The 13,879-nt window shown below is 37.8% G+C and overlaps 3 protein-coding genes across 18 annotated transcripts in view; 2 read left to right on the top strand and 1 right to left on the bottom strand.

Moving 5' to 3' along the window:
* The window catches only part of LOC108624160 (globin-1), a 6,961-nt gene extending 3,716 nt beyond the window's left edge, over positions 1–3,245 (top strand). For all 6 annotated transcript variants that reach the window (XM_026812893.1, XM_018023269.2, XM_026812892.1 and 3 more), the window contains exons 3-4: positions 2,164–2,395; positions 2,713–3,245. In XM_026812893.1, the coding sequence (XP_026668694.1) occupies positions 2,164–2,395; positions 2,713–2,892 (412 nt within the window). In that variant the 3' untranslated portion in view covers positions 2,893–3,245. The remainder of the gene's footprint in view (positions 1–2,163; positions 2,396–2,712) is intronic.
* LOC113464216 (putative methylmalonate-semialdehyde dehydrogenase [acylating], mitochondrial) overlaps positions 1–13,879 on the top strand; it is a 102,050-nt gene that overhangs the window by 18,979 nt on the left and 69,192 nt on the right. The window lies entirely within an intron of this gene.
* Positions 7,460–13,879, bottom strand: part of LOC108624155 (echinoderm microtubule-associated protein-like 2) — a 14,860-nt gene continuing 8,440 nt past the window's right edge. For 6 of the 11 annotated variants that reach the window (XM_018023248.2, XM_018023254.2, XM_026812882.1 and 3 more), the window contains 16 exons: positions 13,518–13,689; positions 13,111–13,224; positions 12,709–12,837; positions 12,205–12,273; positions 11,607–11,912; positions 11,444–11,516; positions 11,067–11,273; positions 10,693–10,930; positions 10,394–10,551; positions 9,934–10,197; positions 9,716–9,853; positions 9,479–9,595; positions 9,161–9,184; positions 8,531–8,618; positions 8,025–8,251; positions 7,460–7,712 (listed from right to left, as the gene is read on the bottom strand). In XM_018023248.2, coding sequence (XP_017878737.1) covers positions 7,584–7,712; positions 8,025–8,251; positions 8,531–8,618; positions 9,161–9,184; positions 9,479–9,595; positions 9,716–9,853; positions 9,934–10,197; positions 10,394–10,551; positions 10,693–10,930; positions 11,067–11,273; positions 11,444–11,516; positions 11,607–11,912; positions 12,205–12,273; positions 12,709–12,837; positions 13,111–13,224; positions 13,518–13,689 — 2,453 coding nt within the window. In that variant the 3' untranslated portion in view covers positions 7,460–7,583. The remainder of the gene's footprint in view (positions 7,713–8,024; positions 8,252–8,530; positions 8,619–9,160; positions 9,185–9,478; positions 9,596–9,715; positions 9,854–9,933; positions 10,198–10,393; positions 10,552–10,692; positions 10,931–11,066; positions 11,274–11,443; positions 11,517–11,606; positions 11,913–12,204; positions 12,274–12,708; positions 12,838–13,110; positions 13,225–13,517; positions 13,690–13,879) is intronic. The other 5 variants (XM_026812883.1, XM_026812885.1, XM_026812884.1 and 2 more) reach the window with 5 other exon arrangements.

The following is a 13,879-nucleotide window of genomic DNA, read 5'->3' as shown; positions in this document are numbered from 1 at the left end:
TGCTTTGGGCAATATAGGTATATACTAAGTTTCAGTCTTTCTAGTGTTAAGTCCCATGATTTTTTATAAAAGTACCTCATTATGTAATATTGTACTTTCTACTGGAATCATATTCAAGATATTTCATGTTGAAACGTTACAATTCACGTAACAATGTAAACTGCATTTATGCCAATCTGTACATGTCTACGAATCTGAGAGACAGATCGTACGACAAGATAATTTAGACAATGGCGATACAGTTCCATCGCTTTTCTTTCCTTCGAGATAGAACTTCATGTAACTACGAAAGTTCGTACAATAAATTCCATCAGATAGATTTCTGGTACATCAAAGCTGAAATGGAACTTCGTTCAGATAAGAGAAGTTTAGACGAATGAGGTTTCAACATTGACATTTATAACTGGACAGGATCCAATGCACTTATAGAGAAACTGAGCGTGCAGTGGACATAAAGTATCTTCACAATAATGAAAATGTAAATTGCATATTTCGAAGACGTGTTAAATAATGCTATAAAAATAAAATCCCTTCACGTATTTTATATAAAAACGCACGAATATTACGGTTTATCGTTGAACGCAAATATCGCTATTGAAAAATAATTGACAGAAGGATTCAGTGAAATTGAATAATAGCTGTTATGTTCGTTTCGAGTTGAAACATCGCTGTTTTAAATTAACACGTATAAATGAAAGTTAATACGGAACAAAAATGTTGCCGTTCGAAAAGAATTGGCAGAGTTTCAATGAAATTAAACCTCGGGTAATTGGGCCTTTTATCCTGAACCGTGAATTGTTTTTCCTTGAGCTGATTATTATTGGCTCGCGGAGGGTTGAATTTCGCCGGTTATCCAGTTGGTCCACAAGGAATTATTTGAAGCAGAGAACCCTTTGTGGGCACGTCCCGCACGCTCTACTTACGCCGTGAGTGCATCAATACCTACTATCGGCGATCTCGTAATTTCAGTAACAAGCGGACAGGTAAAGATAGAAAATAGGATGGTAGGGGGGTGGGGGGTACGGGCGAGAGGGAGCGAAGACAAAGGGAGAGAGCTAAAAAACGATTCGCAAGTGGAATTTCGTTCATTGTTCGGTATCGGCGGAGGAGAACGTAATTACTGTCTGACGATTAATTGTACAAAGCGAAAATCGATCTACCCTCGTCGTCTAGCTTTTCGCCCCCGTTTTTCTGAAAATTTATCTTATCACGTGTCGCGACCGACGGATCGTCCTTATTCTAAATTTAAAAGCCCCGATCCGGTTCGAAACGTCTTTTACGAACACGTTCTATATCCTTTGGTCAAACATTTAAGCCGTCCGCTATATCTGTATACGACACTCTTTTTTATTTTCTCAATATGAACGTACCCTCTATCTCGAGTCTCAAAAGTTCTGACGCTGAAACGCACAGCGGTGGTGGGGTGGGAGGGATCGTTGCTTTTCCGACCTTATTCGGTTGTTAACGGACAATGGACTTCCTCGTATTGGCATTTTCCGACTATTCACGGCAGTCGAGCGCAAAAATACTGCGTTGTTTCGAGACGAATCAACGTGGAAATGAGTTTCTATCCTACATTCCTTCTTTTCCTTCCCTCCTTTCTTTCAACGAACAATCAAACGGGTCTCTCCAACCCTTGAGATCATTACCAACGCTCGCGTACGATTTAACATGAATTTTTTAACGATCGGTTGTAGAAAATTTTTAATTAATCTCTGTGCACAATTGTGTCGGATACATTTTAACGGGCGAACCTTGCAAGTCGGGGTAAGTCAGTCTTCAGAATGGGAGAGTCCCGGAAATTGTACAGCTGTTCTGTTAACGTGCCTACATTGTCCCGCTGTCAGCCTGCGAAGGAGATGAGTTAGGACTTACTTCCACGGTTTCTTTGACCGTATTACCATTTACGGTTTAAGAAAACAATGCAAGTCACAAAGTGGTGACTCGCACCATTCTGGCTTTTAACATTTTCTGGACAAACACTTACATAATAAAATTTATGTAAAAATATTTATTAAACAGTACATATACAAATGTATAAATGTTGATTAAACTATTACAAGAAATTCTTACTAAATATTTTTGTATAACTATAATAGATTCATATCGATAATTATTTTTGCAACGAGGTAATTCATACATTTTTTTTATATGTATTTGTAGGCTGTTTGAGGAGAACGAGGAATTGATACAAATGTTCTCACGGTTTCTCGATCTGAAATCGAAGGAGGAACCGTACGACATGGTGGAGTTAGGTAAACACGCGGAGAAGGTGATGACCGCGTTGGACGAAGGGATCAAGGGACTCGACGACATGGACGTGGTCCTCACCTGTCTTCACCAAGTCGGAGCCACGCACACCAAAATCCCCGGCTTCAATCCACAATACTTTTGGGTGAGCAACTTTACTCTTCAGGATTACCCTATAATCTATATTTATTGTATACCGTACATCGTTCATGGTCTTATGGAAATATATAAAACTTCACCTATTATTATATTCATATTGTCATCGTTTTATTGTTTTAACGAGCAATTGGCTCCGACTCTAACAATATCAGTATCGATCTGTTTATTTAAATATTATTAATAATACAATAAGAATAATCGTTTGATCGTTTCGTTGAAGTGTAAGATGGAGGCTGTACTCGGTTAGAACGGAACTGTAGATATCTAGCGCGTCTGCGAATGTTGTACGCAAATTTGTTCCAGAAAATCGAGCAACCGTTCCTGCAAGCGGTGAAACGAACGCTGGACGACCGTTACTCGGACAACGTCGAGAGTATATACAAGATAACGATCAAGTTCATCATCGAGACGCTGATCGACGGATTTGACAAGGCTCAGAGCCAGAATGACAAAGCGCAGAGCGCGGACACCGCTAAATCCTAGTAAGGAACCAATCGTAGATATCTATAATTTAATAAAAATTGTCGAACTTGTCAATACCGAAACTTCGCGCGAAGCGATCGGCTTTCAGGGCACCGATTTATCACTATACCCTATGATCTTTTGATATTAGTCAAAAGATGAATGTATTTTTCGTGGAATTTAAAAATGCTTCTTGTCAAGTCTTCGGCTGGTAGAATTGATTGAAACTGTTCGCAGTGTGTTTCTTAAATCAGTTTGACGTCGTATTGAGTTCCTCGACGCAAGCCGTCGGAATTTGATTCGAATTATTAATTCAATTTTTCTTATGATTAATTAAGGATGTATTGGCTATATAGTCAACCTCTAAAGTTTATGCACTTTAGAAACGCTNTTGTAGATCTCGTCGTCCTCTACAAGAAAGGTTCTATGCAATTTTCCCGTAAGACCTATAGTTTAGGAGTTATTGAGGAAAAACGAAATTTTTTTCCAAAAGTTCGCCGTTTCGACGCTGGGATGGTCGAATTTTGTCAACATCAATAAAATGCCAAATAATCATACTTAACTCGTTAAATATCGAAATTGGAAGAAGAATGCACTATTTTTAATTATAGGAAATGCGTTTTTCTAAGGTACATAAACTTTTGGGATTGACTGTATAGCCAATACATCCTTAAAGCATAATTTTCACGGAATTTGAGAATGTCAATTTTTGTCAAGCGATCTGATCGATCGATACACAAAGTTATACGTATATGTAGCAACTTCGTAAATTAACTTCACGTCATGTTGAGTTCTGTGGTCGAGGCGCAAGCCAATACGGTGCCAAACTAGTGTTGGAAGAACCCTGAACGCGGGCCGCGATTAGTTTTGCCAACGTAGCGATTCAGATTTGAGTGAAATTTCAAACGCAGACCAATCGAATTATGAACAGAGTCCAGCACGGTGCCAAACTAGTTCGTAATAACTGGGATTAATTTCGCAAACGCGAACTTCTGGAGCCGACGAAACGCATTTTTTAATTCCACTCGTCAAATATCGCCTTGAGATTGACGAGGAAGAATTGATATTTTGTAAATTAACAAATGAACATACCAAACGGTGGCCAAACCTCTCCTCTTCTTATTGAAGAAAATCGTTCAGATTGATACAAAGAAATATTGAATGTGCTTAGAAAACTGTTAGAAGTACCGGAATCACGTTCCCTCGCCGTTCGCCACACAAGTGTCTGACACATTTTCATCCAGACCACCGACGCAGCGAGTCGAATCGAGAGCCCCTTTAATTTCGAACCACATTGGATTTAGATAACACCTTCAATGTCACCACCTATAGTCAATTAATTAATTCGTCGTGCTAACTAAATTGACAATTTACAAATTTACTAAAGAAACGACACTACCTTCCGGTGCCCCTAATCATATAATAATTAGCGAATAAAAAGAACTCGAGCGAAAAAGGATCAACCATCGTTAATAAACAAACTGCAGATTTTTATGCACAAACAGAATGAAGCGAACCATTGAATGTATACAAATTATAAATTTAAATACGTATTTTCATAATATATACATTCGAAGTACTATTAAATATCAAATATGCATATAATTATGTGTTGCAATATTCGAACTTGAATATCTCTCTCTCTCTCTCTCTTTCTCTCTCTATTTTTCTCTGTCTTATTATTTAACACTAAACCTACCATGCACCGGTCAGGTTGATCGTTTTCAAACTTTCCTACGACTGACATTTCATTCGTAATTCTCTGTTCAAGTTTATAATTAAAATTATATACCGTTTGTTAATTTATGAAAATCGTTCACTTATGAATTCATTGTTTAATTATAAAAACAATAATTTTTTGAGGACCGGTAATTTCGACCGGAAATGGGAACAGGTGCAGAAGTGTCGGTAGGTTCAGTGTTAATAATTTAATTGCATGAAAGTCCGCAGTCCATTAATCGAACACAAGAAATTGCGAACGATTCGAAGATATAATAACGAAAAAAAAAAGAAAAAAAAAAAAACAAATTTGTCGAGTAATAGTTCTTTTCTACGAAGGGTGAAGAACACCTGAAAACGGTCGATTAAGTATGCATATACGCCAAGAAATATGTATGTATATATGTATCACATTCCTGCGAGCGGGTCTCGGCAAAGGAAACGCTGTATGTATGTATGTATAACATTGAGGAACACCTGCATGTATATATAACACTTGGAAACATTGTATGTATGCATAACGTTGAGAAACACTGTATGTATGTATGTAATTCGTGAAGAAACATTAAATATATAAGCTGTCGTTATTATTTTATACACTGGTAGCCAAATCGTGGTTCCTGCGAGGAGCACCTTGCCTCTTTCGTCCCTCAGGCACGATTAAACGAATATTATCACGAGGTCCTTCCTCATTCTATTACACATATAACCATTTTTGTTCGTTGTACAAAAGTACAGAGTTCTCGTTGTGTTTCCAAAAATAATAGAATTTATGGGGTTCTACGAATGTTGAATACTCCAATCCAAGTATTCAGGCTGATGATTAATTAATGGAGATATATTTGGGTACGTGTTGTACAAGAAAGTGGACAAGAAGCACCGACAAAGAGTTACTCCTGTGTAAAATTACTCTGTGATAGGCACGCCATATTTACACCGTTCAAATTCCATAAATCGATAGTCTGGCAAAGCCGAGGGGAAGGGCGTACGCTATTTTTATTAACTCCCATTCCACCTTTCCGCCGTGGACGATACACAGGGTGAGTCAATAGCTCAGTCTCAAATTATTCATCGCATTTCGTTCCTCTTCACGTGCCGAGAGATTCAATAAAAAAAAGTACGATAACTCGTTTAACGATTTTACCAGGACGTCTGCAGGAATTCGTTGCCGTTGGTTCTCGATTTCGACGAATTATTATTGTTGTGCAGCAGCAATGGACGATCTTAAATATTTCTTTACATTTTCATACGGTTAATCGTTCAAATGTTTGTCACTGTTATTCAGATAAATGGAATAACGAAATTAATGAATACATGCGATAGATGAATAAATAATGTGCACGTAAATTGAAGTTTTAATTAAAACTGAACGTGCGACACGTATGACACGTGGTATTTCGGTTTTCATTAACTCACCCTGTACGTGGCGTATAAATTGTTGTACGAGGAAAACCATAGAGGATCGTGACGGTAATTACACAGAATATAGCTTTTCCCGCTAACTGGAAAATGTTAAATGGCGTTCAGCCGTATTAGCCGCAGAATCTCGTCGCTTCGACACAACTTCATTCATATAGAACTTTATTCATATACTACATTTATACACATAATTGTCTATGGCATTTCTCTACAATGACGGACAGACGCGAACAGAGACGTTAAATTAATATTAATCTGCAATATTCAATATGAATACACACATACTCGTTGAATGACCCACGTAAATTAGTCCACTGCCATTTTATCAGAACGATCATTCGTGTACCAAGCGTATTTCGAATTGATTTTGTATATTCTATGATCGTATTTAAAAGTGATTTAAGAAAAGTATAATAATTATATAGACGTGTAAGGCATTGAATTTGCGCGTGACGCCACAGTTTGGCCACCAGGTTCACCCGTGCTTCATCAGCATCCTCTTTTCCAAACACGTTCCTCCTTTTGTGAACACGGATACTCAATATTAACAGTGAATGTGGAATGTTTATATGGAATAAGGGATATATACACATCCATAATGTTGGATATTCAATAAACATATACAATATTAATACAGATTATCAGATAATAAATTATAGTCTTAAACGACATGATTCGCAAAAGAAAATAATTTTGATTCGTTGATCGACTATAGCTATGAAAATAATCGGACCGATGCTTAGCCCGTGTCGCTTGAAAATGAACATCGAAACCATTAAAGAATAAGTACGAATGAAAGAACGACGAATTAAGAAGATCAAAATTTATTATGTCATTATACTTTCATCGCAGAACGTTGAAGAATTTGTTACACCGAGAAAGTGAATAGACTGCGGATCCGGATGCGGATTGACAATTAAAAGAAAATATTGTTACACTTAAGAAATTAAATTGATTCCTTCGCTCGTTCGATTCTAAATAATAAATTCACTACGCCTCGGAGGTTTTGTACAATTTTTCTAAAAAATTATGTACATCCCGTAGTCGTACCTTTGGCAATCGCACGGGAATCCCCAGTCTATCGATTAGTTAATTTATACAACGATTCTCCCGTAAAATTCATCGTACGAAATTATACTTTGTTTAGAGTTTACAGCGTTGTACCATCGGTTACAGCAGAATTACGCTACACAGCAATACTCGTTAAATCACTGTGGCACACTTCTCGCCTACATTATGCATTTCCTCAGAGGTCTCAGAGTTCCGAGATATTACAAGTCGGTGCATAGGAAATATCAAATTCTCTTAATTTCAATAATAGAAACCTTATATCCTTAAGGCGCATGTAGCCAAAATATACTCTGTCAGCTTTGGCATAACTCGTCGTCCAACTTCCTCGTCCATAAATACCAAAATTGTAATGTCGTTAATTTCGATTTTATTCGTTTCGTTTTTATCTTATGAAAATCGTTCTATGCATTTAAGAAGCTGATGTATAATATTTCATATGCACGAACCTCGTTCCTCCCCGCGAAGAATTGGTCACGTACCGAGTTATTAATTACATTTAATAATTAGTAATTGACGATCCATTGGAGGACACTGGTATCGCTGCCGCCGATCGAGATTAACCTGGTGTCGTCCTGAAGGAACGAGACGTTCATCACGTGGCTCGAATGGCCACCGTACGTATGACACAGCGACTGAAACGAACAAATTTATTATTATTTTTCAATCTTTTCTTAACCAGTTCCTTCCATTGTTTAATACGTACAAGGTGAATCAGAAATAACAATGATAGGATCGATACAAGCGAACTAATAAGAATTATGGCATTTTTTCGGTCCCCTTTGGTTTTAACCCCTGATATAAAATGTAACATTAAGAATCTTTCTCTGACCGAAAATTTCACTGCAGTTTTTTTTTTTAAATCTAGTAAATAGAAATGCAAATTTCAAGCAGAGTTGACGTTTACACAGTGACATTAGATATGTGATACTTTTACTATGTGTTACCTTGGGTTGACAGGCGGGATACGTAAATAGCTTGACCTTTCCGAAATCGTCGCCGGTTGCAAGCAGTTTCGAATCGCTGCTACGCGAGCAATTGTTCACATCCGTGCCATCCGCGCCCTCGGGCCATATCCCAATCGTTTCGAACGATATCACGCATGTATGGCTGGCCCATTCGACGTCCCTCATCATCGACGACTGCGGGATTTGACGACAGACTCCAGCGTTCCCTTTAACAATATTAATGCCAAAGATTCAAATGAGAAATAAAAAAAAAAATTAATAGAGATTTGTCTGTCGTTTATTTATTAATTTATTAATTTATTATTATTATTGTTATTATTACTGTGAAAGTTTGGCAATCGTGCAGATACGAAGTACATAAGAATTATTAACTTTGTTCTCTAACATTTACTATGATTTGGATAATAATAGAAACTAGCTATTGTTTTTAATTATTTTTGCAACTTATCGATTTGTCAGTTTTTTTTTATCTAACAAGTACTTACAGTATAATAATTCATAATCTCCACTGTTGCTACGCAGGTATTGACCGTCCACCGACCAGTCCAAATGCGTTATAAAGCTGGAATGTCCCTGAAATCAAATTAAACAAAACCGTACGAAATGTAATATTACGAATTTCATTTTGTGGGGAACAGAATGAAATTCTACTTATAAATATTCTGTACAAAAATTGCAATTACAGTCAGTCAAAAGAGTCGTTAATGATATTTTAATAGAATTTTATCACGTCGGTGATACCAAATTAAAAGTAACATGAATATTATAAATTGCCAATTTGCTTTTCTGACGGACTGTAAATACATAATTTTACGGTTCGAAGCATTTATTGCAAAGGATTCGAATAATTTGATAATTTTCATTGCTTGGTATGAAAGGAGCGTATAGACATTTTGTGCAGAGTAATTGTTAATACTACCGTGCCGTGCTCGACGTAAGCACTAAAATATGTATTATAGAGAATGGAGCATTTAAATGAGAATATTTCTAACTCATTTTATTAATTCGTTTTCATCTTAAATTATTCTTTATTATAAATGCTCCATTCTGTATGTACAAAAGCAGTTGTCTTTCGCTTTTACTATCGAGCAACTAGAGACGTATTACGATCTTACTCTACGCCTGCGGATCCGTTTTGGCTTGAAATGAAAATGGAAAAAAAACACACCGATTACATTAATTTTCTATTCTAAATATTTTAAGCTATGTACTCATTCTCCATCTCAGGGACATTCAATTTTACGTAATTAACTTAACAAAAAGTTTAGCTTCATCTAAATGAGATATGTATAATACATTCAGTTACAGATTCCAACTATCGATAAATCGATGGATGATTTTATACATATGGTAATGAACGTATTATGGAGGTGAAATTTCATTATTATATCGAAATCATGAGAAATGAGTTCAACGTGAAAAGTAAATCTTACCATGCACCTTCCGACTCTACTGTACTTGGTGGCATCTTCGTTCACCTGATAAACGTAGATATAATTGTCCCTGGAGCCCAAGGCCAACAGCGTACCGTTAGGTGAAAATCGAACAACCTGAAAATGAATCATGAATCATATTTTATTGTCCTATTCATGCTAACTGCAATGGTCGTGTCGCATAAATTTTAAACAATGCATTCATTATGCAAAAGCACAGAAGTTATTGTTTCATACCTGAATAGGCTCTGATCCGTCAGTGTGATGAGTGTACAGTTCCCTGGTTTCACTGTCGATCGCCAACCATTTACCAGAAGTGCATCCAACCACCATCACATTACCGTCCGGCGAGAACCCAATGCTCTGCGCTTGTTCCTACACGATAATAAATATCCTGATTTAATTGTCACAAAGTGCACTCTGATCTATTTGACATAGAAATGCGTGATACCAACCCCGATATCCTTGCTCCATACGACAGTGTGGCTCAGGCTGTCCCACATTTGCAACAGTCTGTCATGGCCAGCCGTGGCGAACTGTGACAAGGTCGGATGCATCGCGAGTCCCCATACTTCTTCGGCGTGTCCGAGCATCGCTGGGTGGAATCCTATACCCGTTCGGACGTCACCAACCAGGATGCAATTCCTCGTCGTGCCGATCAGCAGTTGCGTGCCTCTGCCCTCCGCAAGCGTTCGGATACCACCGAAATGATCTTCAATCTGATAAATAATATATTCCATTTGATAACTAAACTAAAGGATAGTATATCCCCGATAAGATAAACAATATATTTTATTTAAGAACTGAAAAGAGTCTTGTATTTGAACTTATAAAAATAAAATTCGTAGTAGAGCTTCCTTCAAATTATTTATTAATTGTGTCAAGCAGTCAATTTTGTATAAAATTAAAATGTACCTGTGCTTGTTCTCCAGTCAGGTTTAGGGACTCGTCGAAATATAATATTCTACCATCTTTACCGCCACCAGTGACGATGAAACTGTCCTTCAGAACGCAAATCGAGAATATCGACCCCTCGTGAATGTTCCTCACGATTTTCGAAATCGTATTCGTCCCTGCAGACGAAAAAGTATTCCCAATATTAGACTGCAGATAAAAGACTTTGTAAAATTACATCAATTACAGAATGACAAATGTGATAGTATAAAAAATAAGATAGAGTTAATAAAAGTGGAAAAATGTTATTTAATGCTTACCCCTGCCCCAAACGATTATGTTCCCGTTACTATCCCCGGTGAGGACGTCACCGTTTTGGTTGAACGCCACGCAAGTCACGTACCTCGGCTTCTCTCTACTCTCAAAAACTCCCATGCGTTTATAAAGCATACCGCCGTTATCTAGAGACCAGAAGGATACGTGTCCCTTTCCGCAGGACACGATCTGGTTCCTCTCCAGGGGATGCCATTCAGCGCACACCACCGTGTCCACGCTACACTACAGTCAACAATTAAAAAGCAAACTGCTTATAATATAACAAGTACTGTGTGATACGTAATATTAAATATTAAATATAACACTGAACTGTACAATAATTACAATCGAATAATTTAGAAACTTAAAATACACGTACCTTAGTTTCCGTGACTTTGGTGCCGCGTTCGCTCTTTTGCCAGTCCCAAATTGAAATATTGTGATCGGAAGTCTCGTCGATTGCGCACAGGTAATTACCGCCGTCCGCTTTCGAGAACGACAAACAGCAAATCGAACCGTCGAATTCGCCGTTGCCGATCACGCAGACCGTCGCCAAGCTCACCGAGTTCCATATCCTAATATGCGGCTGTAGAAAAATTGTTTACACACACAGAATAATAATTAATAAAATGCGTTTAGATTTCTCAATAAAAAAGTTTGAAAGAATGCGTTGCACTTATTGTTAAAATTAAAAATTAGGAAAGTGTAGGACTTCGATATGAAGCTTATGAATTATAATACTATGTTTTTGCGTACCATTGCATCGCGCCTATCGGTTCCACAGACTTGGCCAGTGGCAACGACCATTTTATTCGGATGAATCGCTATGCTGAAAAACACAAATCTCACTCTTCATATATTCCAATTATAAAATCATTCTAAAGTAATTTGTAATTATTAAAAATTCTGAGATCGATACCATTTGATGTCATCCGTGTGGCCCAAATAGTGCCTTTGGCTGTGCTCTTCCATATTATGCAAAACGACGACCGCAGCGACGAAGTAGACGATTTCACCGGTCGGCAGTAGATGAAGATTGCTGCGGCAATCCCTGCCTCGGTACCCGTACACCCAGTCCAGTTTCAATTTATTTTGTGGCGGCGTGCTGACTTTATGCAGGTCGTACGTCTCCGCGTAGGACGTCGGGACGTAGAGAACGACGGGTCGTCCTCGCAGGTACATACGCACGGTGCCGTCGTCTTCGTTGTACTGCATGTCTCTAGTACTGCAATTTCATTAAAGAGTGCATATATCACTTCATACGACACCATGTGACTTAAACTCCACCCTGAATCAAAGCACTGGAATCGCTTAATAAATTCTGTTACATATTTGTATCTTCCCTGTATTAACAAATACATTGCATGTGAGAAACATTAATATTATTTTATAAAATCACGATAGAAGCGATATAAGAGATATTAAAAAATCGTGTGTAGAGGATTTCCCTGTTATTTGCACAGTAGTAGAAGTAATTGTTATTCAATAAGAGAAATGTACATTGCTTATTTATTTACCCGTGCTTCACGTTGGTCATCGTTGGTGGCTTGAAGAGGTTGAACAGAGACTTGGTTGAGGCTGACAATCTACAATGAACGAAAATGCAAAACGAAAAACATGCGGTGCGGAACAAAAACTGTGCGTGGCTAGAATATAGCGAGAAGAAGTGGGGAATGATAATGAACAATATAATTATTAGCATAGACGAACGAACGATTGACTCGATGACTTTTTATTTGTGCTCAAACATAAATTGCAATGTAAATCTATTTTCACAGCTGAATGAAAGAATTATGATTTAACTGCGGATTCTTATGCGTAATGATAATTCTCTCAATTTAATTATGTACAAATTTAGTCACTGTGACTCGCATGCAATTTTTTATATTTCATAATTTCAGCGTATTGAATTTTTATATAAACGCATAAAATTCGCAATCTAGCTATATAGGGTGAATTCTATTCTAGTCGATGTTGCATTTTTTTTTTTTTTTTATTAATCCTTCGATCCTTTCCCTTACCTGCTGCTGACGAGCTGCGAATTGTTCCCCTGATTTTGAGGAGAGTGGGTAAAATCCCCGGTGGATGACCACCGTTTCGCCCTTCTCAAGCTGCTCTGGGGCGGCCCGTTCGATCTCGCCGTCGGCGATCTATCAAATAACAGGATTATAAGCTATACTATACCAGCGACGGCGAAACATCATTCTGCGGTTCCGCGGCTTCTTTTAATTCCTAACGATCAACAGTTTCGTACGCTACTTCACTAAACAATCATTTACCTACCTTACGAAACGCACTGTCCGTTCGCAATATTTTGAAATACTCAACAAATTATTTATCGACGAACGAGAAATTCGTCAAACCCAATAAATAATTCTTACTGTTACGACGTACCGTAGTACGCAGTTCGACAATGGGTTTACCTGGCTACTGGCAGTGGCGTGGCTCGGGGACTGGGCGATGGCACCGGTGATATGCTGCTACTACTGGGACTGTCCGAGTGCAGGGAACCGGTCGACTGATAATGGACGGACCTTCTGAAAATTAATTACTTCTTAATTAATCCACCTCCTTATCTCTGATTCATTCATTCATTAAACTAGAAGATACGAATCGTCGTTTTGTTTCTCAAGTTTAAACCCGGAAATGATATTCCATCTCTGAGATAATGAAACTTTTTAATTAAAAAACTCCACACCTTTTTATTCTTGAATTCTTACTTTATAATGAAACGCGTAATGAACACGAGGGAATTATGAAAAATTAAAGACGACGTTCTCAGTAAACAAATTTAATGAGACATAACGTCAGGTCGATGTGTATTAAGTACCTTTGAGGGAGCTGCGTAACCGTGGAATGCGTAGTGTAACTGACCGGTCTCCGTGGACTAGAGATCGAGTCCCGCACGTCCTGAGACGATCCCGAGGTCGAACAATTCCTCAGGGAGGAACTACCTGTTTGACGTAATCGTATGTCCTTCTGAGCCACCGAATTTTGATTACCTGAGATGACGTGACAAATTATAATGAACGATCGCCTCTAAAATATTCGACGTATAATTCAACCAGTGGGATTAAGAATTTCTTATCATTTTCCTTTTACTATTTCAATTTAATATTCCTCGTTACAATTAATATCTGTCTAGCATGGATGTCTTCATTGTTAATATAAATTTTTAATAATTTATATAAA

This window comes from Ceratina calcarata, unplaced genomic scaffold (genome assembly GCF_001652005.2).
Source record: "Ceratina calcarata isolate Rehan_Ccalc_2016 unplaced genomic scaffold, ASM165200v1 scaffold299.2, whole genome shotgun sequence".
Lineage (NCBI taxonomy): Eukaryota > Metazoa > Arthropoda > Insecta > Hymenoptera > Apidae > Ceratina > Ceratina calcarata.
This window is presented reverse-complemented; position numbering and strand designations above follow the sequence as displayed.